The 17,923-nt window shown below is 46.2% G+C and overlaps 1 protein-coding gene across 1 annotated transcript in view; it reads right to left on the bottom strand.

Moving 5' to 3' along the window:
• JAG1 (jagged canonical Notch ligand 1) overlaps positions 1-2,982 on the bottom strand; it is a 36,533-nt gene extending 33,551 nt beyond the window's left edge. Inside the window, exons 1-2 of the mRNA XM_078444275.2 lie at positions 2,495-2,982; positions 1,763-2,068 (exon numbers count right to left, since the gene is read on the bottom strand). Coding sequence (XP_078300401.2) covers positions 1,763-2,068; positions 2,495-2,575 — 387 coding nt within the window. The 5' untranslated portion in view covers positions 2,576-2,982. The remainder of the gene's footprint in view (positions 1-1,762; positions 2,069-2,494) is intronic.
• Positions 2,983-17,923: the final 14,941 nt, after the last annotated feature.

Below are 17,923 nucleotides of genomic sequence, written 5' to 3'. Positions count from 1 at the left end.
GGTCACTTTCCAAAGCCAGGCCTGGGGGAGCAAGGCTCCTTGTTCTCATCCAAGCGGTCCTCTGACCCTACTCTCCAAAGTGAGCCTCAGCCAGGCCTGCAGCTTTTCCACATCACTAATAAGATTCCTTTTATGGTCTTGTGAAACGCAAGGGGCTCCGGACTGATCCTCAGGAGGGTGGAACCACCTGCAGGCCCCTTCCCCCTAAACTCCAAACACAAGTTCAAGGGCGGTCAGTATTCACAGTTAACTTGGGCCCAGTCAGATTAGAAAATGGCCAGCCTCTTTAAAGTTCTCCCTAGTAGGGGATTAACAAACAAGATAAACACTCTTTGTAAAATTGAAATCCGGCAACAGACGAGGCCCTCCATTCTCAGAGAACTCCACATACCACAGGTTTTTATAAGCCCCTTTTAATGGCATGTTTCTGATAACTGTCTTATCTCACCCATGGCAGAGGGCACTTTATAACGCCAGCTCCAGGAAATGTGGGCCTTGAGAGCCACCCCAAGATACACCCACACGCCGGCACGCATTCACCAAAGTACCCTCCCTTTCCATCCCCTCCCAGGGATGCGAATCACAGCCCCAGCCTGCGGGGTAGGAGGCAGCAGAGTGCTCCCCAAGACAGCACGTGGTGGAGAGTATTCCCCTGGGCATTGAGCACCCCTCCCCTCCGACCCCACCCCCCCCTCCACCTTGCCACCCACCCTCACAGACTAGGCCAAGCCCCAGTCCGGGCGATGAGCCACACCTCCCGGACAGCAGGAGCTGAGCAGAGGGCACGAGCATTTTCCCCTTTCCTCCCCTTCTGCAATCACACTCATCTTCCTTCTACCCAATTTGGGATGTTGCAAGGGCCTCGTTGCAGAGTCGGCTGGCTGGCCTAGCTGCACCGGGGCGGGGGTCCACGCACTCGCACTCTCAGCGGCTGCCTCTAACAGGCCCCCCCACTTCCAGGCCTTGACACGCCCCCGGAGGCTAGCGGGGGCCGGGCGCCCGCCGGACGAGGGCGTACCCCCGCCCTTCCCCGGGAAGTTTGCAAACACAGCTGGTTCCAGAGCCCGGGAACCGCTGGAAGTGAGGCCACAACGGCTACACCGCGCGGGGGCGAGGGCAGGAAGGGGCCGGCAGGGGGCGGAGGCTCTCGGGTTCACAGCTCCAGCAGCGGCTTGGAGACACCCCCCAACCCCCAACCCCCCACCCTTCTCTGCGGCAGCAGCCCCCGACCCCTTACATTCAGCCCAGAGCGCGTCCCCGCACGCCCCAAATCTCCCGGGGAGCAGCGGGAAACGGGCTCCCCCACACCCTCCAGGAAGGACACGCCCGCCCTCCCAGCCGCTCACGAGAAAGGGGAGGGTGCCGATTTGGACGGCGTTCGAAGGCCAGAACTGCGCCGCGTCGCCTTCCATGGCGCATCAGGTTTAATTGGTTAAGCAAAGATCATCTATAATGAACTCCTAGCTCGGGGCGGGGTCACTCTAGGGCCTTCGTGTTAGTTACAAGTTTAAACCAGACTTCCTGGGAGCTTTGCCCCACAAACCTCTGTGGGCTCCCCACTTTTGGGCGCTTAGCAAAAAAGCCACGAAGATAGGGCCTGCTGATAAGTAACTATATAGTCTCGGCTGCCCAACACCCCACCCCACCAGACTTTTCCAGTTAGCTCGGAGTTTCAAGCCAAGGTCCTTTAAATCCCTCTCGCAAGAGAGAGGCGCGTGGGTACGGACCTCGGCGGGCCTCCCTCACCGCGTAGCCCACTCACCGGCCACGCGAAACTGAAAGGCAGCACGATGCGGTTGCGTTCGTTGCCACGACTGGCCTTGAGATTGAAGGTGTTGCCCCCGATGACAGGAGTGGAGCCCGAGCCGAAGCTGCAGGGCCCCCCGGCCGTGACGCGGGACTGGTACTCCTTGAGGCACACTTTGAAATACGTGTCACACTCGTCGTGGGAGCACTTGCGGTCCCCCGGGTTCCGGACGCCGCCGCAGCAGTTCCCGTTCTGCAGCTCCCCGTTCACGTTCTGCATGGACAGGATCTCCAATTCGAATTGGCCGGAGGCCCCGCACACCTGCCGGCGAGGGAGGGAGGGAGGTCAGCGCAGGGGAAAGTTGTTTTCTTCGAGGGTGGAAGTAGCGACTCCCTCCCCGCCCGCCCCGACGAGCCCTCAGCGCCAAGTGAAAATAATTTTGCAAAACTGAGTGCAAGGACTAGACGTGATTCCCGTACAAAAAATGCACGAGTGCAGGAGAAATCCGACGACTGCCCCCGGGGAGAAGAGCGGTGAGAACGCAGCCCCCTGCCCCGCCGGGAGGATACATTTAGGAGGCCGGAGGCTCCCCCAGCCCCGGTGCAGCCTCTCAGGCGCAGGGACCGGGCGGGGAAGCCGAACGCCCGAGGGCTCCCGAGCCCGTTCCAGGCGCCCAACCGCAGGCGTCCAGGGCGCTGCGAGGAAAAGGAGAGGGCGGGCCGGGAGGGAGGCCCGGCGGGCTCCTACCTTGGCTCGCAGGGCGCAGAGCAGGGCGAGCAGGAGGCTCAGGGGGCGCCCGGGCCGGCCGCGCGTCCGTGGGGACCGCATCGCTGCGCCGCGCGCCGCGGGCACTCGGGACGCCGCCGCTGCTGCTCGCGCTGGTGCTCCGACCGGTGCTGCCGCCGGTGCTGCCGTCGCCGCTGCCCCTGCGGCCGCCGCGTCCCGGCTCTAATATACTCCGCCGATTGGAGCATGCACGACTGGAAAACAACACCACTTTTCAAAAGCTCTTTCAAGAGCGGCGCGTTCCAGAAGGCAAAGGGCCCGGCCTCCTTTTATTATTCTGATCGCTTCTTTGAGGCGCTCCCCCTCCTCTTCCACCTCCCGGCTTTCTTTCCTTCTCTCGCGCTCCCCTTCTTTTATTATTATGATTATGCGCAGCCTTTTATTCCCTTTCAGATCAGCTGCTTAGAAAGGAGAGAGGGAGGGGAGAAAAAAAAAAAACGAGCCCAGCTCGCTGGCCGGCCGCAGGTAACACAATGACGCGTGCCCGCCCGGCTCTCGGAGAGGGACTCGGAGAGCCCGTCTGAGAGCAGCGGCCCGGGCTGGCCACCTCTACCCAGCGCGCGGGGCTGGCGCATGCGCGCTTATTAATATTCATGAGGGGGCGTGTCGTGCAAAAGACACGCCCCTTCCCTCCGGTTGATGGGGAGGGGGAGTACTGGGAGGAACTTGGAAGGGGCTGGGGGGCTTAGCGACGCGTGATAAGACCTAGACGTCGCAGGGCCAGGCGCACACCCTCGTCCTCAGGATCTTTGGACCAGGCGGGAAGGGGGGCAGGGTGCGGCGAGGAACTTGGTAGGGCCCGCTGCTCAGGGACGCGCAGGGCCATGTAGATGGCCACGAGCCCCCTCGGACTCCTCGGGTCGGGCGCCTGTGCCCGCCGGTGGAGGCCCCAGGTGTAGGCGCCGCGGCGCTGCCTGAGCGGTCGGAGCGGGACAGCTTCCGCCTTCCAAGCCGCCTGCGTCAGCTGCGGCTTTTGCCCCAGGAGGAGGGCCTGCCCGCGGGGAGCCCGGCCCGCTTCCCGCGAGCAAGCGAGCCGCCCAGAGCGCGCTGCTGGCAGCAGTAGTGGCAGAGGCGGCGGCGGCGAGGCTGGCGTGCTTGCCGCCGTCTGCTCGCCCGGCGGAGGCGACCTGGGCAGGCGCTGCTGGGAACTTTGAAAAACTTTCCCGGAGCCAGGCTTGCCGCAGATTCGAGGGGAAGCCTCGGTCGCGCCCCACCCCCTCCCCGATCCAAGTCTGCGAAGTCCCGGAGGGCTGGCAGCTTCCCTTACAAACCGTGCCAGGGCGGAGGCTAGGGGAAACCTAGTGGGGGAGGGCGACGGACACACTGGGGTCTGCTCAGGTTTGGGGAGGGGCTGAGGGAGATGCTGATGGGCTTGGACTCACACCCGGCTGGTCCCGCCGCCCAGGCCGCAGTGCTGGGATTGCACCTGTAGGCGGCCTCCGAGCAGCTCTCTGGGTGGCGAGAGAAGAGCCTGGAAGGGTCCGTCTCACCGCCATCGCCCAGCAGCAGAACTTGGCTTCTTTGGGGATGGCAGTGGAAAGGGATGCTATTTCCACCTTGAGGCGAGCCTCGCAATTAACAGCGACACTCCTGGTCATAACCAAGGTCAAAGGAAACCTGCGGGTTGGACAAAGCCTCTGCCAACCCGTCTCACAGTGGACCTGCTGCTACGTTTGACGGGACCTCTTTAGGGAACAACTTGATTCCTACTGAAAGGTAGACAAGGTTTTGGCTCTTACATGTTCTGCGGAAAAGCGTGACTATTAAGGAGCAGGATCGTGGTTTGAGCCCTCTGGAGCTGTGGGGTATGAAGGCTTGTAATGGGTCAAGGGAAAATAGTTTCCAATATACTGAGTTATGAGAGCATAAAAGGTTGGGTAAATTGTGGTTATTTACTGCTTTTAATGGGTGGCTCAAATGGACAATAATTTTGGTGCCAGATCTCATCACGCTGGGGAATAAAGCAGCCAGCTGACCTCTTTACATTGGGTGAAAGCCACCAAGGGTGGTTTAGCAATCTTGGCATTTTAGCCACCCAGGAAATACTCCTAAGAAAGGTACCTTCTTAATGGTAGTATGTCCCATCTTGATGATCATTGGTGAGATAATCCTTATTTTGGAAGGGACATATCCAAGAGCAGAACAAATTTGCAGCTGGCATAGGCAGTAGTAACTTGGGCATTTTGGCTTCATGTGCGCCAGTCCCTGCAATCATCCTAAATACAAGGCATTCAGTTGTCCAGTATAATTGCATCTAGACTTTTCTCACCAAAGTTTGCAAACAAACCAGTCTCCTCTACCCCCTATCTTTGTCCTCCCCTCTACTCCCAAATGTCCTGTTGGGGTGCTAAGTAATGGTTTAAAAGCAAAATGCTTGTGTTGGGAAGAACAATTCATGAAGGCTGATGAGGTCTTAAATTGCACACTCCATGGAGTTCTCCATGTCTGAACCTGTTTTAATCCTGTGCCCCCATGGCTCATTCCTCACACAGGCCTCGGGAAGGAGGCCGAGGCCTTCAGTTGAAGAGTTTAGATCCAGCACCTGGGTTAACCTGAAAGAGCTACCTCAGATTTCAGGTGCCTCCAGGTAGTAATCTGGACTGCATGTAAGCCGGGATCAATGCCAGGCCACAGCTGAGTTTAGCCCCCTTGTCTAATGAGAAAGAGCACATAGATTTCTGAAGGGCCGAAACTCTGATTAACCCTAACATAAATGTGAAATCACTAATAAACACAAAATTCTCATGCCAAAGAGCACAGTGTCCCCCACCCTTCTTGAGCTTGGGAACCTACGTTTAGAGAAGACAGTTGTGGGCTAGCGGGGATTCTTTTGAAAATTTTCTGTTGGGACTCTTCCAACTAATTGGTACTCCCCCAAAAAGCCAGTCACGTTTGCAGCAGCAGACATCGAGTGGAAGTTCTGCCCTCCACTTCCTCGCAACCAGCTCTTAGCCTCCCTTTCTGAAGAACGGGGAACTACTGTGGAAAGAACGCAAGCACACAGATTCCCCCTTGGCCAAGTCACATCCTGCCTTTGGGTATAACAAGTGAACATTCCAGAAAAATGTTCCTGTGGAAAGTGCCATGGTTAGCCATTACACCTACACCTGTAAAAAGGGGAGAGGTTTGTGGTCAGTGGCTGTCTGGCCTGGGTGCTCTCGTGGGCTCAAATCATAACCATCCTTAGGTATCTTTAATTTTAAAAAGGTGCCTCATTTTACTTTTTTCCACAAAACTTGCCCTATTTTACCAAGCCATCAACAAACAGCAGTCCTGAACAACTCCCCCCAACTAAAGCTTAATAAAAGACATTCAAGGGGTGCCTGGGTGGCTCAGTTGCTTAAGCATCCGACTCTTGATTTCAACTCAGGTCATGATCTCATGGTTCGTGGGTTTGAGCCCCACGCCGTGCTCTGTGCTGAAGGTGTGAGCCTGTTTAGGATTCTCTCTCTGTCCCTCTCTCTACCCCACGCACACGCTCTTTCTCTTTCTTAAATAAACTTTAAAAAACCCATCTTTAAAAAAAGATACTCAAGCTATAATTGTATGTAAATACATTTGATCAACTTAAGTCCCTCATCACGGTGATAAAAATCAGCAAATCAATATTACTTGAGAACTACGTTACATGAAGCAACATGGATGATCTCAAAAATATCATTTTGACAGAAGCCGGACACAGAAGACTACAAACTGTATGAAACTGTTTATATGAAGTTCTAGGACAGGCAAAACTAATTTATGGTAAAAGAAAATGTCAATGGAAAGACGGAGATTAACTGGGATGGGCTGAGGCTTTTTCCAAGGGAGGGATAATGTTCTGTATCATGAAAAGGGTTTGGGTTACACAGGTGTATGCATTTGTCAAAATTCATTACTGCATTTAAGATTGGTGCATCTCAGTATAAGTTCAAAAGAGACAAAATTGTAATATTCGACTTGAGTTAATTATATGAGTGCTGAAGTATATAGAGAAAAGTAAAATGATATTTGCAACTTGGAAATGCATTTATTTTTTTTAACTTTATTTTTTTAGAAAGAGCAAGCAGGGGAGGGTCAAAGAGAGAGGGAGACCGAGGATCTGAAGCAGGCTCCACACTGACAGCAGAGAGCCTGTTGCAGGACTCGAACTCATGAACAGTGAGATCATGACCTGAGCCGAGGTTGGGACACTTAACCACCTGAGCCACTCAGTCACCCCCAACTTGGAAATGCATTTTAAAAATGAGATTGGTGTGCCTGGGTGGCTCAGTTGGTCAAGCATCCGACTCTTTTTTTTCTTTAATGTTTATTTAATCTTAAGAGGGAAACAGTGACAGAGCATGAGTGGGGGAGGGGCAGAGACAGAGGGAAACAGAGAATTTGAAGCAGGTTCCAGGCTCTGAGCTGTCAGCCCAGAGCCCGATGCAGGGCTCCAACACACAAACCACGAGATCATGACCTCAGCCAAAGTCAGACACTTAACCAATTGAGCCACCTAGGAGCCCCAAAGCCTCCTCTAACTCTTCATTTCAGCTCAGGTCATGATATCATGGTTTATGATATCCAGCCCCGTGGTGGGCTCTGTGCTAACAGCATGGAGCCTGCATAGGATTCTCTCTCTCCCCCTTTCTGCCCTTCCCGACTTGCATGCACACACTCTGTCTCTGTCTCTCTCAAATAAATAAACCTTAAACAAAAATTTTTAAATGAGATTAACGGATGGATAGAGGGTGGCTGGGTGGCTGGATATATGCTAAAGCAAAATAGTGAAGAGTTAACAATAGGATCTAGATGGGGACATGCTGGTGTTCGTTCACATAAAATTCTTTCAAATTTCCCTGCTTGAAAATTTTCATATAAAATGTTGAGTAACATAGTTATAGATATGCCAAGTATTGTGGAGGATGCCATGAGTATAACAGGCAACACCAAAACATTGGACTTAAGCATTACAGAGTAGAGGGCATTCCTGTAAGGGATGATGATAGTGTAGATTGTAGTAGTGAACAAAAGGAAGGTACTTCTTTTCCTTCATTCCTTGTCTCCCTAATACCTTTTCTCTTTCCACTAAATAAGAGAGGAAGATCCAAATATAAAGGGACATGTAAAAAAAAAAAAAAAAAAAAACTAATATCTTCCTTTTTCTTGTTAGAAACTTGCAGAGAAGTTAAGGCAAGTTCATGAGCCCTCTTCCATAGAAAAGCAGAAGGTGATAGCTTTCTGTTCCTTTCCAGCAGAACCAAAGGATGCTTATGTGTCCTACAAGCTCTTCTTTCCTTCTCCCAGATTACCACCTGTCAACTCTGCCCTGCTAGCTCCCCAAGGAAGCACAGCATCTGAACATACAACCAGCCTCATGGATTATTCTCATTCTTCCACATCACAAGAAGTTCTGAGAAAAACAAACCTATGGGCAACAAATTAGACATTAAAAATTTCAGGATAAAGTTATAACTCCCATAGCAACCATAACCAGGCCACAAGTTTGTACATTTAAGCTTAAATTGAGTAGATCCAGCCTTTTTTTTTTTTTTTTTTTTTTTTTTTTTTACACAAAGCTTCATTTTACATACACAAGAGATCTGAATTAATTTTCTTTGGAAACCAGAACTATGAATTTTTTGCATTATCAACAGAAATGTTGTATGAACTTTCATTGAAAACATTGTTTTGGTTTGGCCTTGAGCTCAGGTATTTATAATTTTGCCTGTCCTGCCCCAATGCTGCCTCACAGACATTATGTGGAAAGCTATCAGGGCAAAGAGAGTTACATGTCCATGGCCCCTTTGACAAACCAATCATTGAAAGTCACAAAAAACCCAAGATGCAAAATCCAGGAATTATGGGACTAATTTCCCCATTTTACTCCTTGAATTAAAACCGAAGATTCTGTATGACCTTTCATTATTTTATATAGTTTTATCATTTCATAGTTTACAGTTGAGAGTCTTTTTGAAAATCAAAAATCATGGGTGTAAGTTGCTGTTAAATTGGCATTCTCAAACACTTATAAATGATTCATTCACCCTCCTTTTTTGTGGTGATGATGTAGTGAGTTTTCTGTTCTGTGAATGACACCTGAACAACTTGACCTATAGAGATTCTGGGATAGCATTTTTTTAAAACCCAAATTGGTCCATTTGTACAGCTGACTGATCTAAATGCAACTAACAATTTTCTATAATTGCAAAGTATGACTGAGCTCTTACATACCTTTTCATCTCCTAAGCGGCTCTGGAAATTACACTCTCAGAAGCAGGTAGCACGTGGAAACTACCACAATACAAGTCATTCTGTGAGCACCTTTTCATCTTGTTTGCATTCACCTTTTGCAAATGTGTGCAAACCCAAACCTGCCTCCAGACCTAAAAAAAAAAAAGTTTTTTTAAAGAATCAAAGTAGTAAAAAAAAAAAGAATCAAAGTAGTTATTGAAACTTGGGAAAAGGAGAGCTAAATATATTCAGTTGTCTGAGAAAATGTCAAAACCTAAGTAAATGTGAGAGTCAAAGAAAGGTGATTACACCTGCCAATGGCACGAAAGCCACAGGGTTTCCAATCACAGTATTTCATGTTTGGGTTAATGGTTCTCAATAAATTACAAGACTGGGTCTGTGTTTGACACTTCTGTTCTCAAGCCAATGGTTCCTTTACTGATGCCTTCCTCTAAATTAGGAGTTACGGAGAACATGAAAAGTGGATGTTTTCAATGCTTCATTTTAGTTATTTGGAATGTAAATAGTTGTTTTTATTATTGTTTTTATGCCAAGAGTGCCCAAGGATGGCTCAAGAATAACATTCACTTGAGCACAGAAATATTGGCAAAAGTACTATCCATAAACTTCTAGATCCTTAGATATTAGTCATAACATACACAGATTTTCATAACCATCATTTAAAAATGATTTCAGAACAAATCAAAGATTCTTTTCTCTTTTGGAAATAAATTTAAGGCATAGAAAACTTAAAGTAACTCTAAAGGGCAAAATTTAGTTTCCGGAAGATGGCTATTGCATCCACAGCAGTGGTAATGTTTTTTTCAAAGGCAAGTAACAACTAGAGAAGTCAATTACATTATCTTAGGATGGTTTGACAGTAATTCATGTAAAAAAGAGCTAGGAGTTTTAAGAGACCACACATGTAATATGCCTTAATGTCACAGTGTGGCTACTAAAAATATTAGGGCCACATTCTGAGGCTGCATTACTAGAAATGAAGATTAGCAATCAAGGAAAAAATCATAGCCCTTAACACTAGCCTTAACACAATTGACATGTTCTGACCAGGTCTGGGCATCATTGTTTTTTAACTGGGGTAAATAGACACAGCATAAAAATTGCCATCTTAACCATTTTTAAGTGTACAGTTCAATATTAAGTACATTCATGTTGTTGTGAAACCAATCTCCAGAACTTTTTCATCTTCCCAAACTGAAGCTCTGTACCTTTTAAACAATTCCCCATCCCTCCCTTCTCCCAACCCCTGGCAACCACCATTCTACTTTCTATGAATTTGGTACTCTAGCGACCTCATATAAGTGGAATCATACAGTATTTGTCTTTCTGGGGCTGTCATTCCATTTAACATAGCGTCCTCAACTTTGATCCATGTCATGGCATGTGTCAGAATCTCCTTCCCTTGTAAGACTAAATAATATTTCATTGTATGTATATACTACATTTTGCTTATCCATTCATTCACTGGTGGACGCTTGGGTTGTTTCCATATTTTGACTATTGTGAATAATGCTCCTATCAACATGGGTCTACAAATATCTCTTCAAGATCCTACTTTCAATTATTTTGGGTATCTATTGGGCACCGTTTTTAAGAGTCATGTTGACAACTGGGTCATGCTCAGAAGAAAGTGGGGAAAGGTCTAAAAATACAGACCTTTCAGCCTAGCAGTTGAAGGACTTGGGAGGGTCTAATTGGAGGAAAGGAGAAAGGAGCCATAGCAGCTGTCTGCAATACTGGCAAGGCTGACTTGAGTAAGAGCAGACTTGAAATGCTGCAAGGGGCAGACGAGGCTCAGTGGGTGGAGGTTACAAGAAAGTTGACTTTGACTCAGCAGAAAGACAAGCTTTGTTTTTATAAGAGTGCTTTCTTGATGCAACAGGCTGCCTTAGAGATAGTGAGTCCCTGCCATTGAAGGTAATCAAACACAGCTTTCTGGGACAATTGGACAGTGGCAGGAGACAGGGAGATTCCCCATCCTGGATGAGAGGCTGAACCAGGTGATTTCCTAGGAACCTCATGTCTATGATCCCATGGCAAGATTAACAGGTAGGATGGGAATCAGGTCCATACCCACAAAGAGAATCTGGGAGCCAGTTTTAGACAAATGTGATGTTGAAGCCACTGATTGAGGCTTAGCAGAGCCTGATGTGCTGGGGTGAAAACAGCATGGACCCACTTGCTTTCTGAATTGACTTCTCAACAATCAGTCACACACATATTTACCAAATGGGTAGCAAATGAGTCAAGTCTAAATGTCCCAGTTGATCATCACAACCCTGTCTCATTATTATACTCTGCCCCCTTGCTAATCTGAATGAGGTCCTAGGACCAGCAGCATTGGCATGACAGGGGAGCTTGATAGAAATTCAGACCCTCAGGTTGCCCCAGACCTTCCAAATCACAATCTGCAATGTCACAAGATTCCCAGGCAACTTGTATGCATGATAATGTCTAATCTACATCTAATACAGAAACAGTCTATAGTTAGAAGCTATGGAATGTTCTTTCCATGGAAGGGCTGCAATACTGTGCCATCAAATAGAAGTATCGGTTAGTCAAGTCTATGTTTCAGTTGTCTCATCATGGGCTCAGTATCATAATGGGGATTTCTCACAGTTATTTATTCAAGTATATATTTATTATAAATATTCAGGAGGCTTTCAGGTAAAATACATACATAGATAAATATCAGGACTGAGGAAAATAGAATTAAAAGAAGAAGACCAAGATCAGGGAGGAAAAATAATAAATGGAGACAAGCAGGGCGAGCACAACTACATGAATTGAGAATTGGACGCTGAGCTCGGTGACAGCCAACGTGACAGAGAAAGCACAGCCAGCTACAAGATTAACTTTACCTATGCAGACCCAGCAAGCTAGCCCTCAGGTAAAGCAAAGCTTTTCCTGGCATTTTGTTATGAAACATGTCCACATATGTGTGGGTATATGATTATAGATATTTGGAAAACTGGGGCCTTACATATATGGAATGCTGAGAAGTACAACTGTTTTCTGAGACGAATGTACACCAGAAATTGAGGGCATGACACCAAAACACTGCTCAGGGAAAGCAGGGTGGGCTGGGGACAGGGGTAAAGCAGGAATGTGTCTTTCTGAAAGTTTTGCTTAATCCAAACAAGGCCCCTAACTAATACAGTGGCTTTGGCTTTTTTTTTTTTTTTAACTTTATTTACTTATTCCGAGAAAGAGCAGAGCAAGCCCAAGTGGGAAAGGGGCAGAGAGAGAATCCCAAACAGGTCCACACTGCCAGCACAGAGCCGGATGGGGCACTTGAACCCATGAACCATGAGATCATGACCTGAGCTGAAGTGAAGAGTTGAACGCTTAACCAGCTGAGCCACCCAAGTGTCCCTGGGTTTTCTTTTTCTTTTTCTTTCTTTTTTTTTTTTTTAACTGCTTAGCAACTATTTATCGAGTCACTGAATAAATTCTCATGTATAAGAAATGATTACAGATTAATTCCTAACAACTTAATTGTTCATATTCAAAAAAACATTCACAAATCATCCTGTCCAAAGATCAATCCAATATGGGCCCTTATAGCACAGCTTTTCGGAGCTAACTAATCTTCAAGTTCATATGTTTGTGATTATTCAGGTTGGTAATACAGTGGGTCCCTCCCACCCCGCCAATTATATAAATTTCCCACTTATGTAGATGTGTAGATTTTGATGAAATTCAGTAAACTTTTTCTGAGACGTAAAACTATTAGGATATAAGCCCTTCTTTTTGTGAGGTAGAGAACTTATGAAAAGCCTTTTATGAACACATAAGGAATGAAATAAGCTATTTAGCTTTCTCAAAAATGTAAATTTTACAATAATGATAATATGGCTAATTTGATATCAAAAAATACTTGACTATATATATATATTTTTTTTAATGTCTTGATTTCTTCCAGACCTCTACTTCACACATAATGCTAATAAGCTTACAAGCTTAGCTTCCGGGAGTTTAAATTTACTTCTCAAGCTTTCTTCATCTATCCTTTCCTACTCTCATAATTACAGATGCCTCTATGATTGATTAATTGCAAAAATCACTCCAACTCTTTACCCCTCAACCCCATAGCCACAGGCCCCTTTGGGACGTGATTTTTGAAGCTCCGCCCACCAAGAGGTGTGGCCTATTCCACCCCCGGAATCTGTGCTGGCCCCCTGGACTTGCTTTGGCTAAGACAATGAAGCACGAGTGCCAGCGTGCCAGTGGAGAACCGAGGCCTCCAGAGATCTTGTGCATTTCTAGACTCTTTTTAACTTCAAGACTCTGCCATCGCCATGGGACATGCTAGGCTAACCTGCTGGAGAAGTAGAGATTATGTGGAGGAGAACTGAGCAGTTCCAACAGAGATCTTCCTTAACCAGGCAGCATCTATCAGTTGACAGCAGATACACCAAGAAGCTCAGATGAGATTAGCCTGCCCAGTTCATTTCAGTGGAAACCTCCAGCCAATTCACAGACTCGTGAGAAATAACAACTGGTCTGTTAAGTCAGTAAGTCTGGAGCTATTTTGTTATGAAGCACTATTGTGGCAGTAGATAACTGATATGACCTCCACGGGGGGAAATATTAAAGAAAACAGAACCACAAAAATTGCTTACAAGCATGAAATGAGTGATAATTGCCACCAGCTAAGCATAGCCTTGGGTGACTAATCTTAACAGCCTCCACTTGAGAAAGGAAACTAACAAAGATGTAAGTTAAAGTGGCGTTATTATAGGAATCATCTTGACTCTGCTCAAATTATCTTAAATAAGTTATTTGCAGCCTTTCCTAAGACAGTCATAACAGAGACCCTTGAAGCCATAATGTAGTTAAATGTACTTACTGGATGTCCTCTTTCCTTAATAAATACTGACCCACAGCATGGAGAGCTTTTGCAGCTAATGGACTCTTATTCCCAAGAGGGGTGGGATGTTATATTCTCTGATGGTCAGTTTGGATGGTTCCCAAACCTGTATACGCCTGTTGTACTTGTTATTGTAATACATCATTTAATTCACTATTACTATTACATAAACTGGTGGAATATGAGTGCTAAAAAAAGACGCTGCTTCTTTGCGAACTAAGTTGAGTATTACTTGATGAGAATAAACACGAGTAGCTAAAAATATATTCTTATTGAATGAATGTGAGAAAGACAACCTTAGAAAAATAGGGAGAAGATCAGAAAAATCTAGAAGTATTCTGCATTTAGATTGCTTCCCAGATGTCTTTTACCTTTCACTCTGATTTAAAGAAACCAAAACTGAAAATTATAAATGAGGTGCTATGGATGAAATGGGATGCAACACCAGCCACTTAAAGAGCTTTGTCTTAGAACAAAAGATGGGCAAATAAATAACCATTTATATGATTCGTGTGTGTCATGTTTTATGATTCCATCTTTAAACAGCATTTTTGATTAACCAATTACTGGTCATGATTGCATCACTTAAGGTTTTATTCTATTAGTAGAGCTTGGAGCAGTGCCTAACACATAACAGGAACGCTAGAACTAGTTGCTGAATGAATTTGTTGAATGAATGAGTTGCAAATTGCTGACAAAATTCATCATGACTAAACCAGACATGTCTGCACACACCAATGTGTTTCAATACTGAGTTTGAAAAGCGGTCACCTAGAAGCCAAAGCTTTCCAGCAAATCTCTTTAAATATCAATTATTTTATACCAAGTCTTCGAAAAAAGAGTGAAATTGCAGGGTTTTGGTGTTACCTGATAAGGCCTCACTAGCAAGTATCATAATCACCTGGAGGGCTTGTTAAATCACAGATTTCTAGGGTCTACCACAGAGTTTCCATTTAGTAAATCTGGTGTAGCACCCTAGAATTTGTATTTCTAACAATCTCCCAGATGATGCTACTCAGGGACCAAACTGATGGCCACTGACCTAGCATATCCTAAAAGTAGGCAATTACCAAGGTGGCTTGGGGCAACTGAGATATATAAACCTATGGTACAGTAGTGTTGCCTTCATATATTACATAATTTAACCCACAGCAACACTATAAAGTTGACATTAATATCTCCATTTTACAGATGAGAAAATTGAGGTGCAAAAAGTTATATACTTTTTTTTAAATTTACTTATTTTAAGAGAGAGCATGTGCAGGGAGGGGCAGAGAGAGGGAGAGAGAGAATCCCAAGCAGGCTTCACAGTGTCAGCGCAGGGCCCGATGTGGGGCTTGAACTCACAAACCATGAGATCATGACTCCAGCTGAAATCAAGAGTAGATGCTTAACTGACTGAGCCAACCAGGTGTCCCAATAAGGTTATATGCTTTAATAACTGCTCACCTAGATGGGGGACACAGCCAGAAAGCAATAGAGCTAAGAGTCAGGGTTGGTTGAGACCAAAGATCCTGGTCTTTCTCCAACAGCTAATGGGGATCTAAACTATGTCATTAGGATGGACACTTGAATCTAAAGAGGGTTTCTTGGACTTTACTGTGCATGTGAATACCTGACCGTCTTGTTAAAAGCCAGATCCTTGTTCTGTCTAGGGCAGGTCTGAGGCATTTCTCTTAAGCTCCCAGGTGATGCCAAGGCAGTTGGAGAAGTGAGGCTCTCAACCCCATTGGCATCAGTGCAGAGTCTGGGCTGTCCCTCGGCAGGAAGTGGAGGTCCTTAATGCTCCTTTAATCATGCCATACACACAATACAATTTGCCTTTTATTTTGTCAATGAAGAATTTGAAGAGGGATCAAAAGGGGAATCTGTATGAAAAGAATGAGTTCAAGGAGGAATGTCAACGCCATACATTCTTCGTGACAATGCATTCAGCTGAGGGGAAGGAATTGGGTTCAGAGTAAGAAAACCCACTACTTGTGCCCTACCACGACCTCCTCTGGGAAGCAACGAGGGCATAGGGTCAGCTGCTCACCAACTGCAGAAGCATATGATGGAAATCTAGAACTATCCACTCTACCCTCCTGGTTATCACCAATAGTGAAAACCACTACAAGGGCTGGGAGTTTAAAAACTTCTCTTCACACCTCTCATGACATAACTGTTACAGATTTATTTTCTTGATGTACATACGGTAAAATTCACTCCTTTTGGGGCACACTTCTGTGGGTTTTGACAAATGAAGAGTCATGTAATCAGTACCACCATCAAGATGCAAATATTCCATCGCCCTGCACACCTCCTCATGCTATACCTTTGTACTCAACCCTTCCCTGTATGTCCTAGAGCTTTGCCTTTTCTAGAATGCTACAGAGATGGAGCCATACACTGTTCAGCCTTTTGAATCTGGCTCCTTGCACTTAACATAAAGCAGCTGGGATTCATTCATGCTATTCTGTGTATCAACAGTTTGATCCTTTTTTATTGCAGAGTGCTATTCCATTAAAGGGATGTACCAGTGTGTTTATACACTCCCAGGCGAGAGATCTTAGGGCTGTTTCAGTTCTTGGCGATTATGAATAGAGAGAGTGTTACAAACATTTGTGTGCGGGTTTCTGTGTGAACCTGAGTTTTCATTTCTCTTATGTAATACCCAAGGGTGTGAATTTGCTGGGTTATTAGGTAAGGGTACGTTTATAAGAACCAGATTTTCTAGAGTGGCTGTACCATTTTGCAACTGCCCATTGCAGTAGCGGAGTGATCTTTCTGAGCGGCATGCCATGCACTGCCCCTAGTCTCCAGACACACACAGGACAGACAGCCTTCACTTTAGGATCTCGGGGAGGTAGCCGCCAGGAGCATAAGCCACCTGGGAGAAGGCTGAGGTCAGAGGTTTGGGGAACGTCAGGGAAGCTGGGCTTACCTCCCCCAGCTCCTCCCAGCTTCCAGCCCCATCTGTTGAGGCCTGCATGCCTCCTTGAGGGAGGCTATGAGCCCACCTCTCTCCCCGGGAAGTGTACAACCCCCAAAACACCACCCTCCTGGGTCAGGCTTTGTTGCCAGATAATGTGACTTTGAAAGGAGGCCCTTCCCCTCCCCTCAGAAGGAGGCTAAGAAAGGCTCTCAGATCAATCCTCAGCAGATACACTGAGTCACACAAAGCTCCAGCAAATCCTTTATTCTCTCCTTGGAGCAGCTGCTATAGCAGCCACCACCCCCCCCCCCCGCCCCCCCCCCCCGCCTCCTCCTGCTCTGCCCCTAGTGGAAACCTGAAAGCTATTCATATCATTTAATCCTGTTGAAAATCCTCTTCCCTCTCTCTCTCCCTCTCTCTCTGAGGTGCACTGGCTAGAGGTAAACCTGGGCTTAATTCTTATGCTGGAAAAGAGATGAAAGGTGTCACATGATTTGACATCCTATTCAGGAAGCTGATTCTTCCCTAATCTAGAAGCTTCTACTCACAACCTCTGTTTGAGAGTGGTTAAAATAAGATCTTCAAGGAAAAGTAACATTTGGATTTTCTTTTAACCATGCATTCACTTCAGAAAAAAAAAGCAAAAGAACACAGGCGAAGTAGAGATGTTTGAGAGGGGTTTGAGTAGACTTTCACCTATGGATTAAGTTCAAAGATCTCTACCAAACTTTTTGTACTCTATCCTAGACATGGCTAAAGAAAACTCTGAGACAATTTTACTCTACTGCCAAGCACAGCCACGTATCTTTTTTAAAAAGTAATCTCTACACCCATTGTGAGACTTGAACTCACGATCAAAAGTCCTATGCTCTACTGACTGAGCTAGCCAGGGGCCCCACAGCCACATAATCTTGGGTCCCCTGACACCAAGAAGTGTGAGATCTTAGAGCCAAGTTCTCTAATTTTAAGAAACTTAGTCATAAGATACTGATATATTCAGAATGAACATCAAACCTACTTCTTTTATTCCAGAACTCATTGATACTTCTCACAAGTAACATGCTCCCAGACCTTCTCAGGTCTTTCAAGGGTGAGAAAAAGCCCCTCCTAAGAGTTCCATAGTTCCTACAGTTATGGAGAAAGCAAAATAATATAGGAAATTTCACCCAGACTTCAAACAATACATTCCTTCTAGCTTGTTTCAGACCCCAGCAGGATTTGGAGAATAAATGATCTCAGGGGGATAATTTAGGGTGACTTCTTTACGAGGAAAATTATTACAAGATCCTCCCCCTGCCCTGTGATAATCTCAGTGCCTTGACAGGCAATATTTATTAAGCTTCCACTAAATGTAGGATGGTCCAGGAGGCATACCAGAGAAACAAAG

Source organism: Panthera onca, chromosome A3, assembly GCF_046562875.1.
Source record: "Panthera onca isolate mPanOnc1 chromosome A3, mPanOnc1 haplotype 2, whole genome shotgun sequence".
Lineage (NCBI taxonomy): Eukaryota > Metazoa > Chordata > Mammalia > Carnivora > Felidae > Panthera > Panthera onca.
The sequence above is the reverse complement of the archived record's forward strand: the minus strand, read 5'-3'. Positions and strand labels throughout refer to the sequence as shown.